This window comes from Moschus berezovskii, chromosome 19 (assembly GCF_049115385.1).
Source record: "Moschus berezovskii isolate FMDL1 chromosome 19, NW_MosBer_1.0, whole genome shotgun sequence".
In the NCBI taxonomy this organism is placed as follows: Eukaryota; Metazoa; Chordata; class Mammalia; order Artiodactyla; family Moschidae; genus Moschus; species Moschus berezovskii.
Window position 1 is genome coordinate 66,450,966 of NC_142478.1, and position 17,045 is coordinate 66,468,010.

The following is a 17,045-nucleotide window of genomic DNA, read 5'->3' on the forward strand; positions in this document are numbered from 1 at the left end:
TAATGGCGTGAGCTACAGACCCAGTCCACAGCAGACGTGAGTCAACGAGTTTGTCCTCCTGGGAGGCCTGGTGCCCGGGCTGGCTGTTGGGGGTGTCCCCAAATGGATGTGACCTTGCCCTGCCCTTGAGGAGAGTTGGCCCAATAGCCTGGAAATCCTTGCTGCTTCTGTTCCCAAGGGTAACCTGCTGTTTGGTGCTCTTGCTCCAGCCTGACCCACTATGAGGTCCTGCGGGGGTGGGACCAGATGCTGGTCACCCAGAGGCCTCCCCAGCTCCCAGCACCTTGCACCCCAGCTGTCTGGGCCCCCCATCACCGCCTCCCCCACCCTCCACTCTGCCCATTCCCATTGAAGGCCGCGGCTCTACCACTCTCTGCACGGCCATGAGGCCTGCACTGCGCAGGGTGAAGTCCAAAGTTCAGTCCCTTCGCTAAGCACACGGATAAATATGAACCTTGGAGAATTTCCCCAGCTCCAATGTAAACAGAGCGGGCAGGGGCCCTGATTCACTGGCCACTGGGGCCAGGTTTGGGGGTTGGGGGTGCCCACAGGGCTTGGCTAGTGGGGTTTGGTGGGGGGCAGTGGGTGCAAGGAGCCTGGCTGGGGCCTGCCTGCGGGCCGGCCAGCACGGAACCAGCCCACGCGGTTGGGGGAGGCGGCCGGCTCGGTGGCCCCGGGCCGCGTGGCCGGCCCTAGTGGAGCCATGGTTTCTAAACTGAGCCAGCTGCAGACGGAGCTCCTGGCGGCCCTGCTCGAGTCAGGCCTGAGCAAAGAGGCGCTGATCCAGGCGCTGGGTGAGCCGGGGCCCTACCTGCTGGCCGGAGATGGCCCCTTGGACAAGGGGGAGTCCTGCGGCAGTGGCGGCGGCCAAGGGGAGCTGGCCGAGCTGCCCAATGGGCTGGGGGAGACCAGGGGCTCGGAGGATGAGACGGACGACGATGGGGACGACTTCACGCCACCCATCCTCAAGGAGCTGGAGAGCCTCAGCCCGGAGGAGGCGGCCCACCAGAAGGCTGTGGTGGAGACCCTGCTACAGTAAGGACCTCTCCCTTGCCCCCCGCGCCCAAGGAGCCCTGAGAGAGGGACCCACCCTCGGCTTCTGCCTGGCCCTTCCCAGTCCAGAGTCCCATGGGCTGTAGCCTGGTTGTTGCGATGGGGACAGGGCCCGGTAGAACTTGGAGGTGGTGAGAGGGGGGTTCTGGCTTGGAGGCTGGAGTCTCCAGCACCCGATCCGGCCCTCTGCAGGGTCCCATCCCCATGAGCCAAGGCTTCCAGCCCAGAGCTTGGGAAGTGGGGCATGTCCCACAGGGGAACCCCAAGATGGGAACAAAGCAGAGAATCCACAATTTGAGTACCCGGGGAGAGAACTGGGGAAGGGGTGGTGGTGGGAATTTTTAGCTACCAGGCGCATTTCTAGTCCCCAATCCTAACTTCCCTGCTAAGCATTGCGGTATACCCCTGGCTGGTGTTTTGGGGGGCCCCTTTGGCCTCCCAGAACCCGAGCTTTCAGCCGGAAGAACCCAGGTCTTTCTTACCTGCAGGAAATGGAGCCTCAGGAGGGGAGCTACTCCCCTTTCCAGCACAGCCTCAGGCCCCCCCATCACCAGAGGGTACCACTAGAAACCTCCCCGCTCTGTACCCCCACCCACTGGCTGGCTCTCCCCATCTCCTGGAGGACGGGGTGGGTCTGAGCCCTCTGCTCCCCTCTCCTCAGCAGAGCTGAACTGGTTACTAATTACCCACGGGCTTTATTATTTCTCTTTTGTTTTATAAATTTATAAATGGCAAAAGGCTCTGATAAGGCCTGTGATCATTAACTTGTAGGGCTGGTGGCCTGGGGAGGCCTGAGCCAACTCCGACTTCCCCCCAGGCGGGGGTGGGGGAGATTGGAGGTGAGGGAAGGGGAGCCTGGGGGCTGCAGGGACAGCCCCCCTCCAAGGCTCTGTAACCTCCTTCCTAACAGTCCAGGGAGGGGTGCCTGGCTAAGGTTTCACAGGTGTCATTTCGGGCAATATTGAGATGAACTCTGGAGGAAGCTGCATACAAATAAGGATGAGGAAAGGAAACTGGGACTCAGAGAGGGGAAGGAGCTGGACTAAGGACACCCAGCTGGGGCTCCACGTCCCTCTCTTGGGTGCCCTCGATCGCCAGGACCGGGGTCAGAGCTGGGGGCAACTGGGGGTGACTGGAGGGTGGGTTGCTGACGAAGAGTTCCCAAAGACAATCTCTTTTCTGTCCAAGGTCCAGATCCCAGCCTGGGGTGGGGGAGGGCGGGATCCATCCCTCAGGGAGCCCTCAGGGCCTGCCAGGCCTTCTGAGGGCCAGGGAGGGGGCATGGGAGCAGCCAGGGCCCCCTGACTTGGCAGGAGGAGGAGGGCAAAGGGCCCTGCCGGGCTGCAGGGGAGGGGCATAGAGTCAGGCATCACCAGACCCAGGGAGACGGCAGCCTGGACAGGGTGGGGCTGCTCCAGAACTGCTCAGGACCCCAGATGGGCCTGGGGGCTTTCACAGGGGAGTAGGGGGCGGGGGGTACCAAAGGCCTTACCTGGCTGGGTGGGGCCTTTTGACCAGTAGCCCCTTCAGTGGGATGATGGGTGGACGGAAAGGCTTGATCCACAGCACGCGAGCGGGAAGCAGGGGTCAAAGTGCTCCCTGGGGACCAGCAGAGACCTGGAGGTGGAGGGAGAGAGGGGAGACAAGAAGGAAGAGACAGGGGCATGGGGGGAGTCTTGGGAGATGGAGAGAGAGGCCTGGAGAAGCAGAGTGGAGCGGAGGAGCCAGGAGGGGCCTGGGGCTGACATGCAGCTGGGAGACGGGGCTGGGGAGAGAGCGAGGTGCCCCAAGCTGCGAGGGATCTGGAGTGCTTGCCTCCCGCCCCGATTGGGTTTTCTTTAATGCTAACAGCATGCTATTTACTTTCCATTTAAATTTGAGATGTTGCTATAAATTATCAACCAGCTCCTTGTTCCTGTGGAGTTTATAACTAACTACCTGGGTTACTTATTGTTCAGGTAACAAAAGGGATCCGAAAACACCCTGAAGGGGGAAAGTGGGGCCTCAAGCCTTAGGACACAGGCTGCAGAGGGGTGGGGGACCCCCATGGCGGCCCTGGTGGGGGTGGAAGTTGAGGCTGGAAAGGCTGGCAAAGGGGCAGGACTTCCCCAGGAAGCCAGGTGTGGCCCAGTGTTATATGGACATGTCTCTTCTGGTCCTGCCTTGGTTTCCCTGACCTGGACAATGAGTAAAACTCACACTCCCCACCCACCCTGGCTCCCTGACCTCTTCCTCAGGTACCTCTCCCCCTGCCACCACTTTCCTCCACTTACACTACACTGACTTCACTGATTCCCACCTCAGGACCTTTGTACATGCTGTACCTTCTCCCTGGAACCTTCTTTCCAGATCTTCCCATGACCAATTCCTTCCCCTTTTTGCTCCAATATCACCTAGTTGGGGAGGCCCTCCCTGATCACCCCATCTAAAGGTAGGTCCCAGCATCATCACTCTCTCTTCCCCTATTTTCGTTGACTTTCTCCTGAAATGTATCATTACTTATGATCATCTCATTTGTCTGTTTTCTGTCTCGGGCTGTGACTACCAAAGCTCTTCCGGAGCTGTGTTCACCACTCAGACCCCTGATCTCCATCCAGTCCGGTAGCTGACACACTTCATGAATGAATGAGTGACAACAAGGTTTCTCGGAGCCCTGGGGACATCTGCTGCTATGGCCAAGGGAGGAGCCTGTCCCCAGGGCTCCTTCCTGAGTGTCCTCCTAGGCCCTCCTATACCTGAGTGGCTCAAACTCAAGGGTCTCTGGTCCTCTCCATTGGGCAGTACCAAGGCCCGGAGACGCAGGAAGACAGGGGCTGAGGTGGGACAATCTGACACCCCTGACTGAGGCCAGCCTGTCTGGACTTGATCCCCAGCTCGGCCGGGGCTGGCAGCTTCAGTTTTCTGAGCTCTCTGCAAGGCCGAGCTTGATCATAACGTTTACCCACAGGGTTAAACAGCGTGTAAGTGCAACAAAGGACTGCTATTGTCAATGGTCCCATCTTACAGATGAGCAAACTACAGCTCAGAGAGGCAAGTGACCTGCCCGAGGTAGTCTTACAAAGCAGTAAGGCCAGGTCTTGGACCCAAGTCCTCCACACTTGACACAGCACCCTGAGGTCGCATGCCTGTCTTTGACGCGTTCATCTCCCTCTTTACCCTCCTCCATCAGTCTCACTGTTAACCACTGACTGACTTCCATGCAGTGCTCCAGGGCTCATGTGCTCAGTCACTAAGTCATGTCCGACTCTGAGATCCATGGGCTGTAGCCTGCCAGCCTTCTCTGTCCATGGGATTTCCCAGGCAAGAATACTGGAGTGGGTTGCCATTTCTTCCTCCAGAGGATCTTCCCGACTCAGGGATCGAACCTGCGTCTCCAGCACTGGCAGGCGGATTCCCTACCACTGAGCCACCTAGGAAGTCCCTTAGGGCTTATGAAGGGCTTACAAGTGCATGAAACTCATTTTCTCCTCCTGAAAACCTATGAAATATTATTAGCCCCCTATCATGATTGAAGAAACTGAGGCACGTGGAGGTTAAGCAACTTCCCAGAGCCAACTGGAGGGTGAATGGTAGAGCTGGGGTTCACGCTGAGAACTCGGCTCCCCTCTAGATAAATAGCCCTTCAGGCTGGTCTCCCAACTCTGCAACCTTGGACCCACCAAAATCCCATGGGCCTGTAAGCAAGAGGCCCAAAGTCTCAAACCTCTGAGGGACTCCAGAACCAGCAGGAGGTGGGAGGAGGGAGGGAGATATGGGCAGATCGCCACCATTCCTGAGCCCTCTTCCCTCTGCTGTGGGGCTGGCAGGCCCCAGGACTAAGCTGTGGATGTGATGATGGAGGTGGTGGTGGTAACAACATCGTTCCACTTACTGAGCACCTACTAGAAACTCATCCAGTTCTCCCAATAGACAACTGGGAGGCAGACGTGGATCTATCATCCTGTTACAGGGCGGATGAGAGGCGTGTACATGACGGGCGTGAGGTCACAGTGGTGGGATTCCAACTGGGGATTGGTTTAACTCAAACCCATTAGCGTGAAAACAGGGGATGCCTGGAGACCTGCCTTCTTGATTCTGCCTTGGGGAAAATGTTCTGAAAAGAGCCCTGTTCTTGGAGACTGTGTGTGTGTGTGTGTGTTTTGTGGAGGTGGAGAAAGCAGAAAACAGAGAAAAGACAGTGTGTGTGGAACAGTGACACGCAGAGACACACGGGGTCAGATGGACAGGGAGAGACAGCAGACCTCTAATTTGGGCCCGGAGAGGCGCTGCTGAAGGAACACTGGGCTTCTTCTCTCTGGAGAAGAGACGGAGGGAGGGAGGCCCTCTCTCTCGGAGGGGGGATGACTGCAGTTGGGGGAGGAGGGAGGCCATCGGCAGCCCAGCCCCGGAATCAGATAAACATGTTTGCCGTGGAGCACAAGGCTGGACTTTGTCCTGCCCTTCCCTCCCAGGACTGACTGGCATCTGGGGAGCGGGCGGAGGCGGCTGGTGGTGGGGAGGAGAGGCTTCTAAGGGCCCCTGAGAGCAGGGAGCCAGGGCCCAGGGAGCTGTCAGGGGTGCAGGCGAAGCGAAATAGCCCTGAGTCCCGGTGAGGTCCCCTTGGACAAGCACACACCTTTCTGACCCTCAGTCTTCTCACCTGTGAAATGAGCCGACAAGTAGCACCTACCTCCTCGGCTTAAGATTTAAATGACCAGCCCTCAGCACAGTGCCTGGCTCACTGCGAATACCCAAAAACATGCATTCTCCCGGCCACCAATCAGCTACTGACTGTTGATTGTTTTAATCGCATCTGCCCCTATCTTCCCTTCCTCGCTTCCTGTATGGGAACTGCTGATAAAACAGGATGAAGTCAGAGGGCCAATGAGGATGAAGGTCTCTGTGCCCTTGTGTCTCAGAAGGGCACCGTCAGAGGGGCAGGCCAGACTGGGTCCTGGAGGAAACAGAAGGGCCAGGGGAGAAGGCACTGCGGGGTGGGTTTTAGAGTGCTGGGGGCGGGGTTAATTTGCTTTTAGATTTTTTTTTTTTCATAATTCAGCTTTAAACATGTTCTATGTAGAATATTATCAATATATGACATTGATATATATGATACATGATCCTGTATCATATAATTTACAACGCAGAGGAGTAACAGAGCAAAGCCCCGCCTCGTCCCTTCCCGTCCCTAGCATCCAATCAGCGTCTCCAGTTCATTCTGTATCCTTCCGGTATTATATGTGAACACAAGCAAATACATAGAAAATTTCTTTTATCCCACTGAAAAAAGTTTTGTTTTTTTTTTTAAATTTGGCTGTACCAAGTCTTCATTGCGGCATGCAAGAGCTTCGTTGCCTCGTGCGGGCTCTTAGCAGAGGCATATAGGATCTAGTTCCCTGACCCGGGCCCCCTGCCTAGGGAGCACAGTCTTAACCACTGGACCACCAGGAAAGTCCTTGTCCCACTTTAAATTTTATTTTTTTAAAAATATATAATTTTACTTGTCTATTTTTTTGACTGTGCTGGGTCTTCGTGGCTGTGTGGGCTTTTCTCTAGTTGCAGCGAGTGGGGCTACTCTCTAGTTGCAGTGTGTGGGCTTCTTATAGTGGTGGCTTCTCTTGTTGGGGAGTACGGGCTCTAGGGCATGTGGTCGTCAGTAGTTGTGGCAGCTGGGCTCGGGAGTTGTGGCTCCCAGGCTCTAGAGCACAGGCTCAGCAGTTGTGGCGGATGGGCTTGGTTGCCCTGAGGCATGTGGGACCTTCCAGGACCAGGGATCGAACCTGTGTCTGCTGTATTGGCAGGTGGATCCTTTACCACTGGACCATTAGGGAAGGCCCCACACAGCAGAGGTACCAGACAAATTGTTCCAGCTGGGCTTATATAGAGCTTTCTCAGTGGGTTTGTATGGCTACATTGGAGGGAGGCACCGCAATTTGGTTGATCAGCATCCTTTTGCTGGACGTTTAGGTTGTTTCCAATCTCTGGCTGTGCCACGTGACACAGCAACACAATTGTCTCCTGCATAAGCCATCCGTCACACACGCCAGGATTGGAAGCAAATCGCTGCGACAAGGCGGTGGGAACACGGGCTTGGGATTGCACAGACCTGGGTTCAAATCCCAGTTCTGCCTCTCTCAGCACAGTTGTATCTGACACAGGATGTAACAGAAGCTCAGGAGAGGTTGAAGGGAAGAGAGGAAGGCTGAGCCAGAGCAGGAGAGGGAGAGGCAAGAATTTACATCACACAGGCAGCCTGACCCTTTCTGTTTCCCACGGTGAGCAGAGGAGGCTGAGTCACAGTGGCCTCAGGTCCCTTGAATCCCTCCAGTGACAGACTACATACATTTTTTCTTACAAGAAGTTCTTGGGATGCCAGCCCATAACCTTGGGACTCTGAAAAACTAGCCATCCACCTCAGCGCTGTGTGGAGACTGGCCACGCCACTGTCTAGGGTTTAGTGCAGATTTTCAGGAGGCATTTTGATGCTATGTAATTTTTACCAGATAAGCCGACTTAGAACTAAATCCCTTGAGCTGGGGTGGGACTCTTCTGGGCTGACCCCATGACCGTGGGCAAGAGATACATGAGGCAGTGCTTTGAGCCTCAGTGACCCTGGCTGTCAAGTGGGAGAATCATGTTTCTCGCCTTCTTGGCAGATCCAATTTTTTTTTCCAGTGGGTCACTCTCATCTGTACATCCACCCACTCACCCACCTATCCATCCACACATCCATCCATCCATGCTTTCAACTGCTCAGCCATCCATCTACCTTACCGCCTACTGAGCCATCCCTCTACCATCTACCCACCAACCATCACATTGCTTCATCCATCAGCCATCCTGTCACTCGCCATCCACCATCGAGCCATTGATCATCCCGTTACCTATCCATCCATGCTTTTATCCACTTATCCACCCATCTACCCTACCATCTGTCCATCCATACACCCACCTATCCATCCATTTATCTACCATCTGCCCATCAACCATCCCATTTATCCATCCATCCATCCTCTCACCCCCCACCCACCATCAGTCCATTGGCCATCACATCACCTGTCCATGCGTGCATGCATGTATACATACACTCAATCACTCGTGCAGTCACCAAGGGCATACTCTGTGTCAGGCCTATGTTGTGTGCTGAGAACTAGACAGTTCCTGCCCTCCAGGTGTTTACAGTCGCTCAGAGGATAAGACACAGTCACAAATAACATTTCTAGGTAGAATGAGGAGGGGTTTTAATGGAGGCACAAAGGTGAGGATCCTCCCCATGGGCCTGTGTAGCTTCCAGGGGGAGTCTGTTTAAGTCTACATGTGTGTCCGTGTGTCACTGTGTGTTTCTAAACCTTTATCTGTTCCTATGTGTGTGCAGGGCTAGTTGGGGCTGTGTCTACACATCGGCCACGTGTGTGTGTCTGTGAATCTCTGCCCCCATGTCCTTGTATCCTGACATGAGTGCCCATACTTCCCCGTCCCTGAGTCAGGCCACAGGCCCCTGGGCTCCACACCTGCCTCCATCCACCATCCCCGCCTCCCGGGTGGACAGGGCTCCCAGCACCCAGCCCTGGCTCAGCAGACCATCCTTCCCCCAGGGAGGACCCGTGGCGTGTGGCCAAGATGGTCAAGTCCTACCTGCAGCAGCACAACATCCCGCAGCGGGAGGTGGTCGACACCACTGGCCTCAACCAGTCCCACCTGTCCCAGCACCTCAACAAGGGCACGCCCATGAAGACGCAGAAGCGAGCCGCCCTGTACACCTGGTACGTCCGCAAGCAGCGAGAGGTGGCCCAGCGTAAGTAATGACTGACAGCAGCCCCATCTTCCCGGCAGGGCCTGGGACTCCCTGCAGCTCGAGGGCGGGGGGCTGGAAGTCTCGCCCCCTCCCCATTCCTCGGATAGGCAGACGGACAAAGTCGAGGAGCGGGTGGTTGCGGGGGATTCAACCAACATGTATCACCTGTTCTGCAGGAGGCACTCTGGGGGAGGGGAAGAGGGTTGATCCTGGGCATCGAGAGATGGATGAACTGGGTCCCTGCCTTCTAAGAGCGTTCTGTGAAGAGGGGAAGCCGGAGGACAAATCTGCATGATTTGGTGAGACAAGAATTAAAATGTGATAACATCAACAAGAGTCAGCGTTTCTGGAGCACGCACCATGTGCCAGGCCCAGCACAGGGCACCAGAGGGAATGTTTCCAAGTGTCGAGCTTGCAGAGAAGGAGCTCTTCTTCCTCAGGGAGGCAGGGGCATCAGGAGGGATCACATGAGGAATATGACCTCTCGACTAAGTCTTGAAGTATCAGTTGAATTTCAACCCCTGAAGATGTAGGGAAGGGTGTTTCAGGCAGAAGGAACAGCAGCAGCGAAGGCTCAGAGGCGAGGTGTACGGTCAGGGAACCCTCCGCTGCAAACCTGGGGAGAGCTAGGAGCGCTCTCATTCAGGGCATGGTGGGTTTTCTCACCTGAGATTCATACCCCACAGAATCCCAAGTGCACCTCCACACTTTTGAGCCTAAGTGTAAAAAAGATGTTTTTTGATGTTTCTAATTATCCAGGGTTTTTTTTCAGGCAATACTCATACTTAGTTGTAATAAAACAGAAGAAGGATTTTACAATAAAAATTAGGTGTCTTCTCCTAAAGCAGCCACGGTCATTCCTAGTCTCAGATCCTTCCAGAGGTATCATATGCACATACTGCTGCTGTTCAGTCACTCAGTCAGGTCCAACTTTTGCGGCCCCAGGGACGGTAGCCCCCCAGGCGCCTCTATTCCTGGGGCTTCCCCGGCAGGAATAGGGTGAACGTTGAGACACCAGGGATGACCCCTGTGCATACATGAGCCATATACTATATATATATATATGTATATACACACATATATTTTTTTCCCTGCTGTTTGAAGGGCAGCTAGCTGTTCTGTTATTTGGAGTTGCCATTAACTGGCCTCCTACCAAAGAATCAGCTGAGAAAGTGGCTGGTCTCTTCTCTCCTGGCTAATTCTTGTACTTTAAGCTTGATTTTCAAGTCTAGAATGTTGAAAATAACTCTTCAATCTACTCAGGAGATACAAGTTCAGGTTTCTGCTCTACTGTGTGGCCCTGGAAAAATATTTAACCTCCCTGACCCTCAGTTACATCATCTGTAAAATGGGATGGCATATGTGTCAAATGTGAATAAAAGGTGATGCTTACCTGGAGTCTTGTATTGAGGACTGTGAGATTATATCTTGGCCTAATAGAAAAGTATGCAGGGGTTGATTAGTGATGTCTGCCTTGGACACAGGTGAGGCAAGGGGTGACATGTGTGCTGTGTGTTTGTCATCACTGGATTAGGCGATTTCTGGGGTCGAGCTGTAAGGTCCTCTGGCTCAGCACCCTAGGAATGAGAAAGAAGCAGAGGCATGCTCAGGCTGATGCAGGAAGGTGGGACTGGCCAGTGTCCTGCTCACAACTCTCTGTGCCCACAGAGTTCACCCACGCAGGCCAGGGTGGGCTGATTGAAGAGCCTGCAGGAGATGAGCTACCGACCAAGAAGGGGCGCAGAAACCGTTTCAAATGGGGCCCAGCATCCCAGCAGATCCTGTTCCAGGCCTATGAGAGGCAGAAGAACCCCAGCAAGGAGGAGCGGGAGGCACTGGTGGAGGAGTGCAACAGGTAGAATGGTTGGCGGTCAGCAGGGCTGGTTGGGTCTGGGCTGGGGAGAGGCTGGGGAAGGTAAGGAGGGCTCTGGATCCTGAGGGAGTCTTCCCTGGTTTTTACAGCTCCTGGAAATGGCAACCCACTCCAGTGTTCTTGCCTGGAGAATCCCAGGGACAAAGGAGCCTGTTGGGCTGCCGTCTGTGGGGTCACACAGAGTCGGACACGATTGATGTGACTTAGCAGCAGCAGCAGCAGCAGCTGTTGGCCCAGGAGTTCTCAGTTCCCGTTCAGGGCCTAAGACCTAGCTCTATTTCTGGCACTCACCCCCCACCCAGGGGTCCCCAACCTCCAAATCTAATGCCTGATGACGTGATGTGGAGCTGATGTAAGAATAATAGAAACAAGTGTCAGTCACTCCCTCGTGTCCGACTTTTTGTGACCCCATGGACTGTAGTCTGCCGGGCTCCTCTGTCCATGGAATTCTCCAGGCAAGAACACTGGAATGGGTAGCCATTCCCTCCTGCAGGGGATCTTCCTGACCCAGGGATCGAACCTGGGTCTCCTGCACTGCAGGCAGAGGGATGCCCCAACAGAAACGAGTGCACAATAAATGCAATGCCTCTGAATCGCCCCCAAAGCATTCCCCGCTCCCAGCCCATGGAAAAATCGCCTTCCACGAAACTGGTCCCTGGGCCAAAATGGCTAGGAACTGCTGCCCCACCTACCCAAGCGCCCCTGAGTGGGGCTGCTCGTCTCCCCCCGCCCCCTCCCCACCCTCCCCCTCCCCTGTACTGTGCTCCCTCTGTGTGAAGAGACTCAGGAGAGGCTAAGCCGTTTGCTCAAGATCGCCGAGCAGACTGGGCTCGCAAGCCAGGTCTGTCAGCTTCCGCAGCCGCTCAGGTAGAGAGCCCTGCTTCTCAGAACCCTCCCCAGCCCCGGGAGGCTCACAGTGCCCATCTCTGCAGGGCGGAGTGCATCCAGAGGGGGGTGTCGCCGTCGCAGGCCCAGGGACTGGGCTCCAACCTCGTCACAGAGGTGCGTGTCTACAACTGGTTTGCCAATCGCCGCAAGGAAGAAGCCTTTCGGCACAAGCTGGCCATGGACACGTACAGCGGGCCGCCACCAGGGCCAGGTCCCAGCCCTGTGCTGCCTGCCCACAGCTCCCCTGGTCTGCCCCCGCCTGCCCTTTCCCCCAGTAAGGTCCACGGTGAGTGCCATGTGGGTAGGGGGACTGGGCAGTGGGCAGACGGAATATGGGGGTAGGTGGGAGAGTTGGGGAGCACCGCCCAAGGACAGCAGCCACACAAACCACTTAGCACCTCATTATGGCTCCAGCTCTATTCGCACTGCCCTGTCCACCTAACCGCCTCCACTCCTCTGACCACTCAGCTCCACCCACTGCCCTCTCTTCTGTCCTCTGCATTCACTCCAACCCCACTGGATTTCGGTTACTGCAATTCATTCCCAGTCAAACCAGCTCAATTCCTTTCAGCTCAGTTCAATTGAACTCAATCCAGTTCAACTCACTATAATCTGAGTTTCATTTAAATTTCATACAGTTTGGTTCAATCCCATTCCCAATGGATCAGTTTAACTAAATGTATATCAAGGAAATTCAGTTAATCTTGTATCGCTCAGTTCAATTTCAATCTAATTCGATTTGATCCAGTTCAACTCAATCAATCTCAGTTCATTTCGGATTTGATTCAGCTTGATCAGTTTCATTCAACTAATTCCAATTCATTCTATTCAAGTTTGCCATGGTTTAATTTCATTAGCCTCAGTTCAGTTTGGCTCTGTTGTCTTTCATTGAGCACCGACTGCATGTCTGGTATAGCCCTGGGCAGTGGGGGCCACAGAGCTAATAAAACACAAAGCTTGTGCTCAAGGGGTTGAACAAGCAGCCAGCACAGGGCGTGGCAGGAAGTGGATACTCCAGCAAAATCTGCTGGCTGTATTGTATAGAGAAAGATGGTGCGAGTGGCCCGAGCTAGCCTATACAGTTTGGGGTGTTGGGGGCCGTGGACTCAGGCAGGGAAGTGGGGTGCTGAGGCTGGACACTGCTCCCACTCCAGGCGTGCGCTATGGACAGCCTGCCACCAGTGAGGGAGCAGAGGTGCCCTCAAGCAGTGGCGGTCCCTTGGTGACAGTGTCTGCACCCCTGCATCAAGTGTCTCCCACCGGCCTGGAGTCCAGTCACAGTCTGCTGAGCACAGAGGCCAAGCTGGTGAGTGTCCCCCCACCTCGCCCCCATCTCCCCTCAGCTGGGGGATTCTGGGGCAGTCCCCAGGGAGGCAGGGTGGGGCCCCGCCCTGACTCAGTCTGGCTTCCCCTCCAAGGTCTCAGCCACGGGGGGCCCCCTGCCCCCGGTCAGCACCCTGACGGCACTGCACAGCTTGGAGCAGACATCTCCAGGCCTCAGCCAGCAACCCCAGAACCTCATCATGGCCTCACTTCCCGGGGTCATGGCCATTGGGCCTGGAGAGCCTGCTTCCCTGGGCCCCACGTTCACCAACACGGGAGCCTCCACGCTGGTCATTGGTAAGCTGGTGGGGCTGGAAGGGGGCCATCTGGGTGAGGGGCTCATGGGGGCTCCCGCTGAATCCAGGAATGGGGAGAGCCACTGGGACTCATTCATTCATAGATTTATTGAGTGCCTGCCCCATGCTCCACCAGTGATACACAAGTGAACCAAAGAGCCCCAGAACTCAGTCACCCAAGTAGGGGAGGCAGACAATAAATATACTACATAAGTTACACAGCACCTGAGACAGTGAAACAGCCACAGGAAAATGGAGCAGCGTAAGGGGGACTGACATTTTCTAGGTTTTTTTTTTTTTTTTAAAGCTCAGAAAGACTTTATTCACAGAACTATTATGCAGAAGCTCAATATATGACAGACAGGGAGTTGCTGGGGAAGGGGTACAGAGAGTTAAGCTCCAGGGCCTTTGCACTGCTGTGGAACCCCAGGGCACCAAGGAACCCTCTTTGACACACTCCCTGCCCTTATAGTGAGCTAGCAGCTCAGAGACGGGAAGTCACTTGCCGGGCCTTAATGCAGTGCAAGGCTGTTTCCGGATTACCTCGTCCCCTCCTCCAAGCCACGGACTCTAGGAGGGAGGGATGGTACCCCTAGGGGTCCGGGCTGGGCCTGGGGGTGCTGCGGAGGTGGCTGGAGGCTTGGCTGACCCCTGCCCCTCCCACCGCTCCAGGCCTGGCCTCCACGCAGGCACAGAGCGTGCCGGTCATCAACAGCATGGGCAGCAGCCTGACCACCCTGCAGCCCGTCCAGTTCTCGCAGCCGCTGCACCCTTCCTACCAGCAGCCACTCATGCCCTCTGTGCAAAGCCACGTGGCCCAGAGCCCCTTCATGGCCACCATGGCCCAGCTGCAGAGCCCCCACGGTGAGCACCCCTTGGCCCTCTGCTGGGGGGTGGGGTGGTGGGAACCCAGGGGAAGGGGCGGCATGGCAGATGCTGTGGTGTGGTCTGATACTCACAGAAGTGTGAGTGCTTCTGTGACGGGGGCTCTGGGGGTGCTCAGATGCACGTCCATGGGCTGACTACATTTCAGGGTGTGAATACACGTGGTCATGTGTACACACCCACGTGTGCCCTTGGGGCCACGTGTACCTCTCAGCTTTTAGAAAGGAGATATGGTGCATACACCATGGGGACATAGAACACTCCCAACAAGGCTTGGTCCAACAACCCTTCGTCAAACTCCATGGTTTCTGCAGCCAAAGGGAGAATTCCACGAAGCAGGGTTAATAGACTCAGGACCGGCTTCGCAGCAGAGGAGCTCTAGTACCAACCTGATGAACACCTGTTGGTTTTCAGACCTTTCTGGGACGTGGACTCTTGGATGAGGGATTTGTGGACCTGAACATCTGTGTGTGTGTGTGGTGGAGGGCACCATTTATGTGTGTATGTGGGTGGCTGTGTTTGTATCTGAGTCCACGTGAGCATGTGATTTGGGTTGCTTTTCTGCTGGCATCTGTGTGTTTTGCGGGGGCTGGGACTGCAGATGAAACGCTGGGTTCTGCTGTGGAGAGGGATGCTGGAGGTGGGGGATAAAATGCGCCCCCTCACCAGGGCGCCGACTCTTCCCACCGGGGCCGGTACTGAGTACCCCATCAGCACCTGTGTCTCTGGGTCCCTTCCACACCTGCGTCCTCCAAGTGATGGCGGGGGTGGGCTCCCCGCCTCCCCGCAAGACAGGCAGAGCAGGCCCCGGCGGTTGGGGACAGCGCCCATCTCTTCTATCTGGAACTCCCAGGTTTTAGCAATCGGCCCTGAGTCCCCGACCATTGCCCCACCGGGGAGCTCACCAGGCCCACGCCCCGGCCTTGAGGCCCCTCGTGGGAGGAGCCCAGCCGGACCCAGGTGCCATGTCTGTACCCTCCTCTCTCCTCCTTCCTGGCCAGCCCTCTACAGTCACAAGCCCGAGGTGGCGCAGTACACCCACACGGGCCTGCTTCCGCAGACCATGCTCATCACCGACACCACCAACCTGAGCGCCCTGGCCAGCCTCACGCCCACCAAGCAGGTAAGGCCCGGCCGGCCCGCCGTCCATGCGCCCTGCCCCAGCCCACGCCTGGGGGGCTCAGGAGCTGCGCTTCTGCCAGGTCTTCACCTCAGACGCTGAGGCCTCCAGCGAGTCCGGGCTTCACACGCCGGTGTCTCAGGCCACCACCATCCACATCCCCGGCCAGGACCCTGCTGGCATCCAGCAGCTGCAGCCCAGCCACCGGCTCAGCGCCAGCCCGGCCGGTGAGCCCCCGTGCCCCGCAGCCCCGCTGGCTGTCCCCGCAGCCGAGGAGGGAGGTGGGCGCGGCGGGTGGGGGTGAGGACATGCGCGGGGGCACCGGTGCGCCCCCGAAGTGAGATGAGAGGGGTGTGAAACCACAGGAGGCGGGCCTGCCCCCGGGGACTGCAGTTAACTCGGTGGAGGAAGCAGCTAATCGGAAGTAGGGCGGGGTCGGGAGGCGCGGGAAGGGCTTGCTATGGGCGCCGGAAGAGACTCGTGGATGCGCTGCTCTGGCTCAGCCTTTGGCATTCTTTGAATCTGTTGCCAACAGTTAAAACATTAAGAGCTTTCACACTTTTCTGGCTTCTCCTGGGGAGTCAGAAGGACTCGTGTTTCCCCGTAGCGACTACAGAGCCCGCCACGTCCCACCCGAACCCTGCATTTCCGTCCCCCGAGAACCCGAGTCTGCAGCCCGCAAGGCCACGGTGACGAGCAGGCACTGTGGAGTCAGGCTGCTGGGCTCTGAGACCCGGGGTGGCCACTTGCTAAGTGTGAGTCTTGGGGTCCTCCATCCAGCCCTGGAGGCTGCAGGGACGGTCCCTGAGGGCGCCGCGGTCCAGGCTCTGTGCTCGGCCCATTAGGAGGGCGGCAGCATCCCTGTTTTCCAGATGAGAAAGCACTCGAGGAGGAGAGGGACTTGGAGGTGGTGAGGCCAGGACCCGGACCCAGGTCTAAATTCCACGTCCATTCATTAACCATGTGAATCAGTAAGGGTTCTCCTGAGACACAGACCAATAGGGATATATATACACACGTATTTAAGGAATTGGTTCATGCAACCCTGGGGTCTGCCAGTCTGAAAGCTGCAGGACAGGAGGCCCTGCTGGTCTCCTCTGGGAAGCCTCAGCTTTTGCGCCAAAGGCTTCGACTGATTGGATGAGGCCCACCCACACCATCAAGGGAAATCTCTACTTAACATAAACTAGGTGTTAACCACATCTGCAAAATACACGGCAATGTCTGGACTGGTCTTTGGCTCATGACTGGGTACTAACAGGCAAAGCTGATGCATGAAACTAACCACGACGCCAGTTCACCAGGGCTCCTCTGACGTGCTCACTAAACTGTGCTGGGGCTGTGGGGGCCACACCCTGGCAGCCCTGGAGCCAGGCTGGGTTAATAAGGCCTGAGAGCTGAGGTGTGACTTTGGAGTTCTAATAACCTGCTAAGACTCAGGAGGTGGTGGGGTGCTACTTTCCCATCCCAAACCCTCAGGGACAGTGGTGGTGGGGCGTGGGGTCGGGACAGGCGTGGCGGGCACCAGCCGCCTCCTCTGCCTCCGCAGTGTCCTCCAGCAGCCTGGTGTTGTACCAGAGCTCCGACTCCACCAATGGCCACGGCCACCTGCTGCCGTCCAACCACGGTGTCATCGAGACCTTCATCTCCACACAGATGGCCTCTTCTTCCCAGTAACCACGGCCTCCCAGGGGCCCTGGAGCCTCCAGTCTGCTGGAGGGGTGACCAGGACATCTGAGCCTGCAAACCTTTACTACTCACCAGGCAGCTGCTCATCCCTGGAAAACTGCGCCTCAGTCCCCATCCCCATCCTGCCAGCTTCAGAAACGGAGG

The 17,045-nt window shown here is 56.4% G+C and overlaps 1 protein-coding gene across 3 annotated transcripts; it reads left to right on the plus strand.

Moving 5' to 3' along the window:
• Positions 1-703: 703 nt before the first annotated feature.
• HNF1A (HNF1 homeobox A) lies at positions 704-17,036 on the plus strand. Of its 3 annotated transcripts, none has more exons than XM_088828254.1 (10): positions 704-1,035; positions 8,628-8,827; positions 10,496-10,682; positions 11,633-11,874; positions 12,743-12,894; positions 13,007-13,208; positions 13,880-14,071; positions 15,094-15,236; positions 15,295-15,439; positions 16,762-17,036. In XM_088828254.1, the coding sequence occupies exons 1-10, from the start codon at positions 704-706 to the stop codon at positions 16,887-16,889; spliced, it is 1,923 nt and encodes a 640-aa protein (XP_088684380.1). In that variant the 3' UTR covers positions 16,890-17,036. The 3 variants fall into 3 exon arrangements, with proteins under 3 accessions (XP_088684380.1, XP_055261237.2, XP_088684381.1); XM_055405262.2 differs by having other exon boundaries at positions 15,094-15,215; XM_088828255.1 differs by lacking the exon at positions 13,880-14,071 and having other exon boundaries at positions 15,094-15,215.
• Positions 17,037-17,045: the final 9 nt, after the last annotated feature.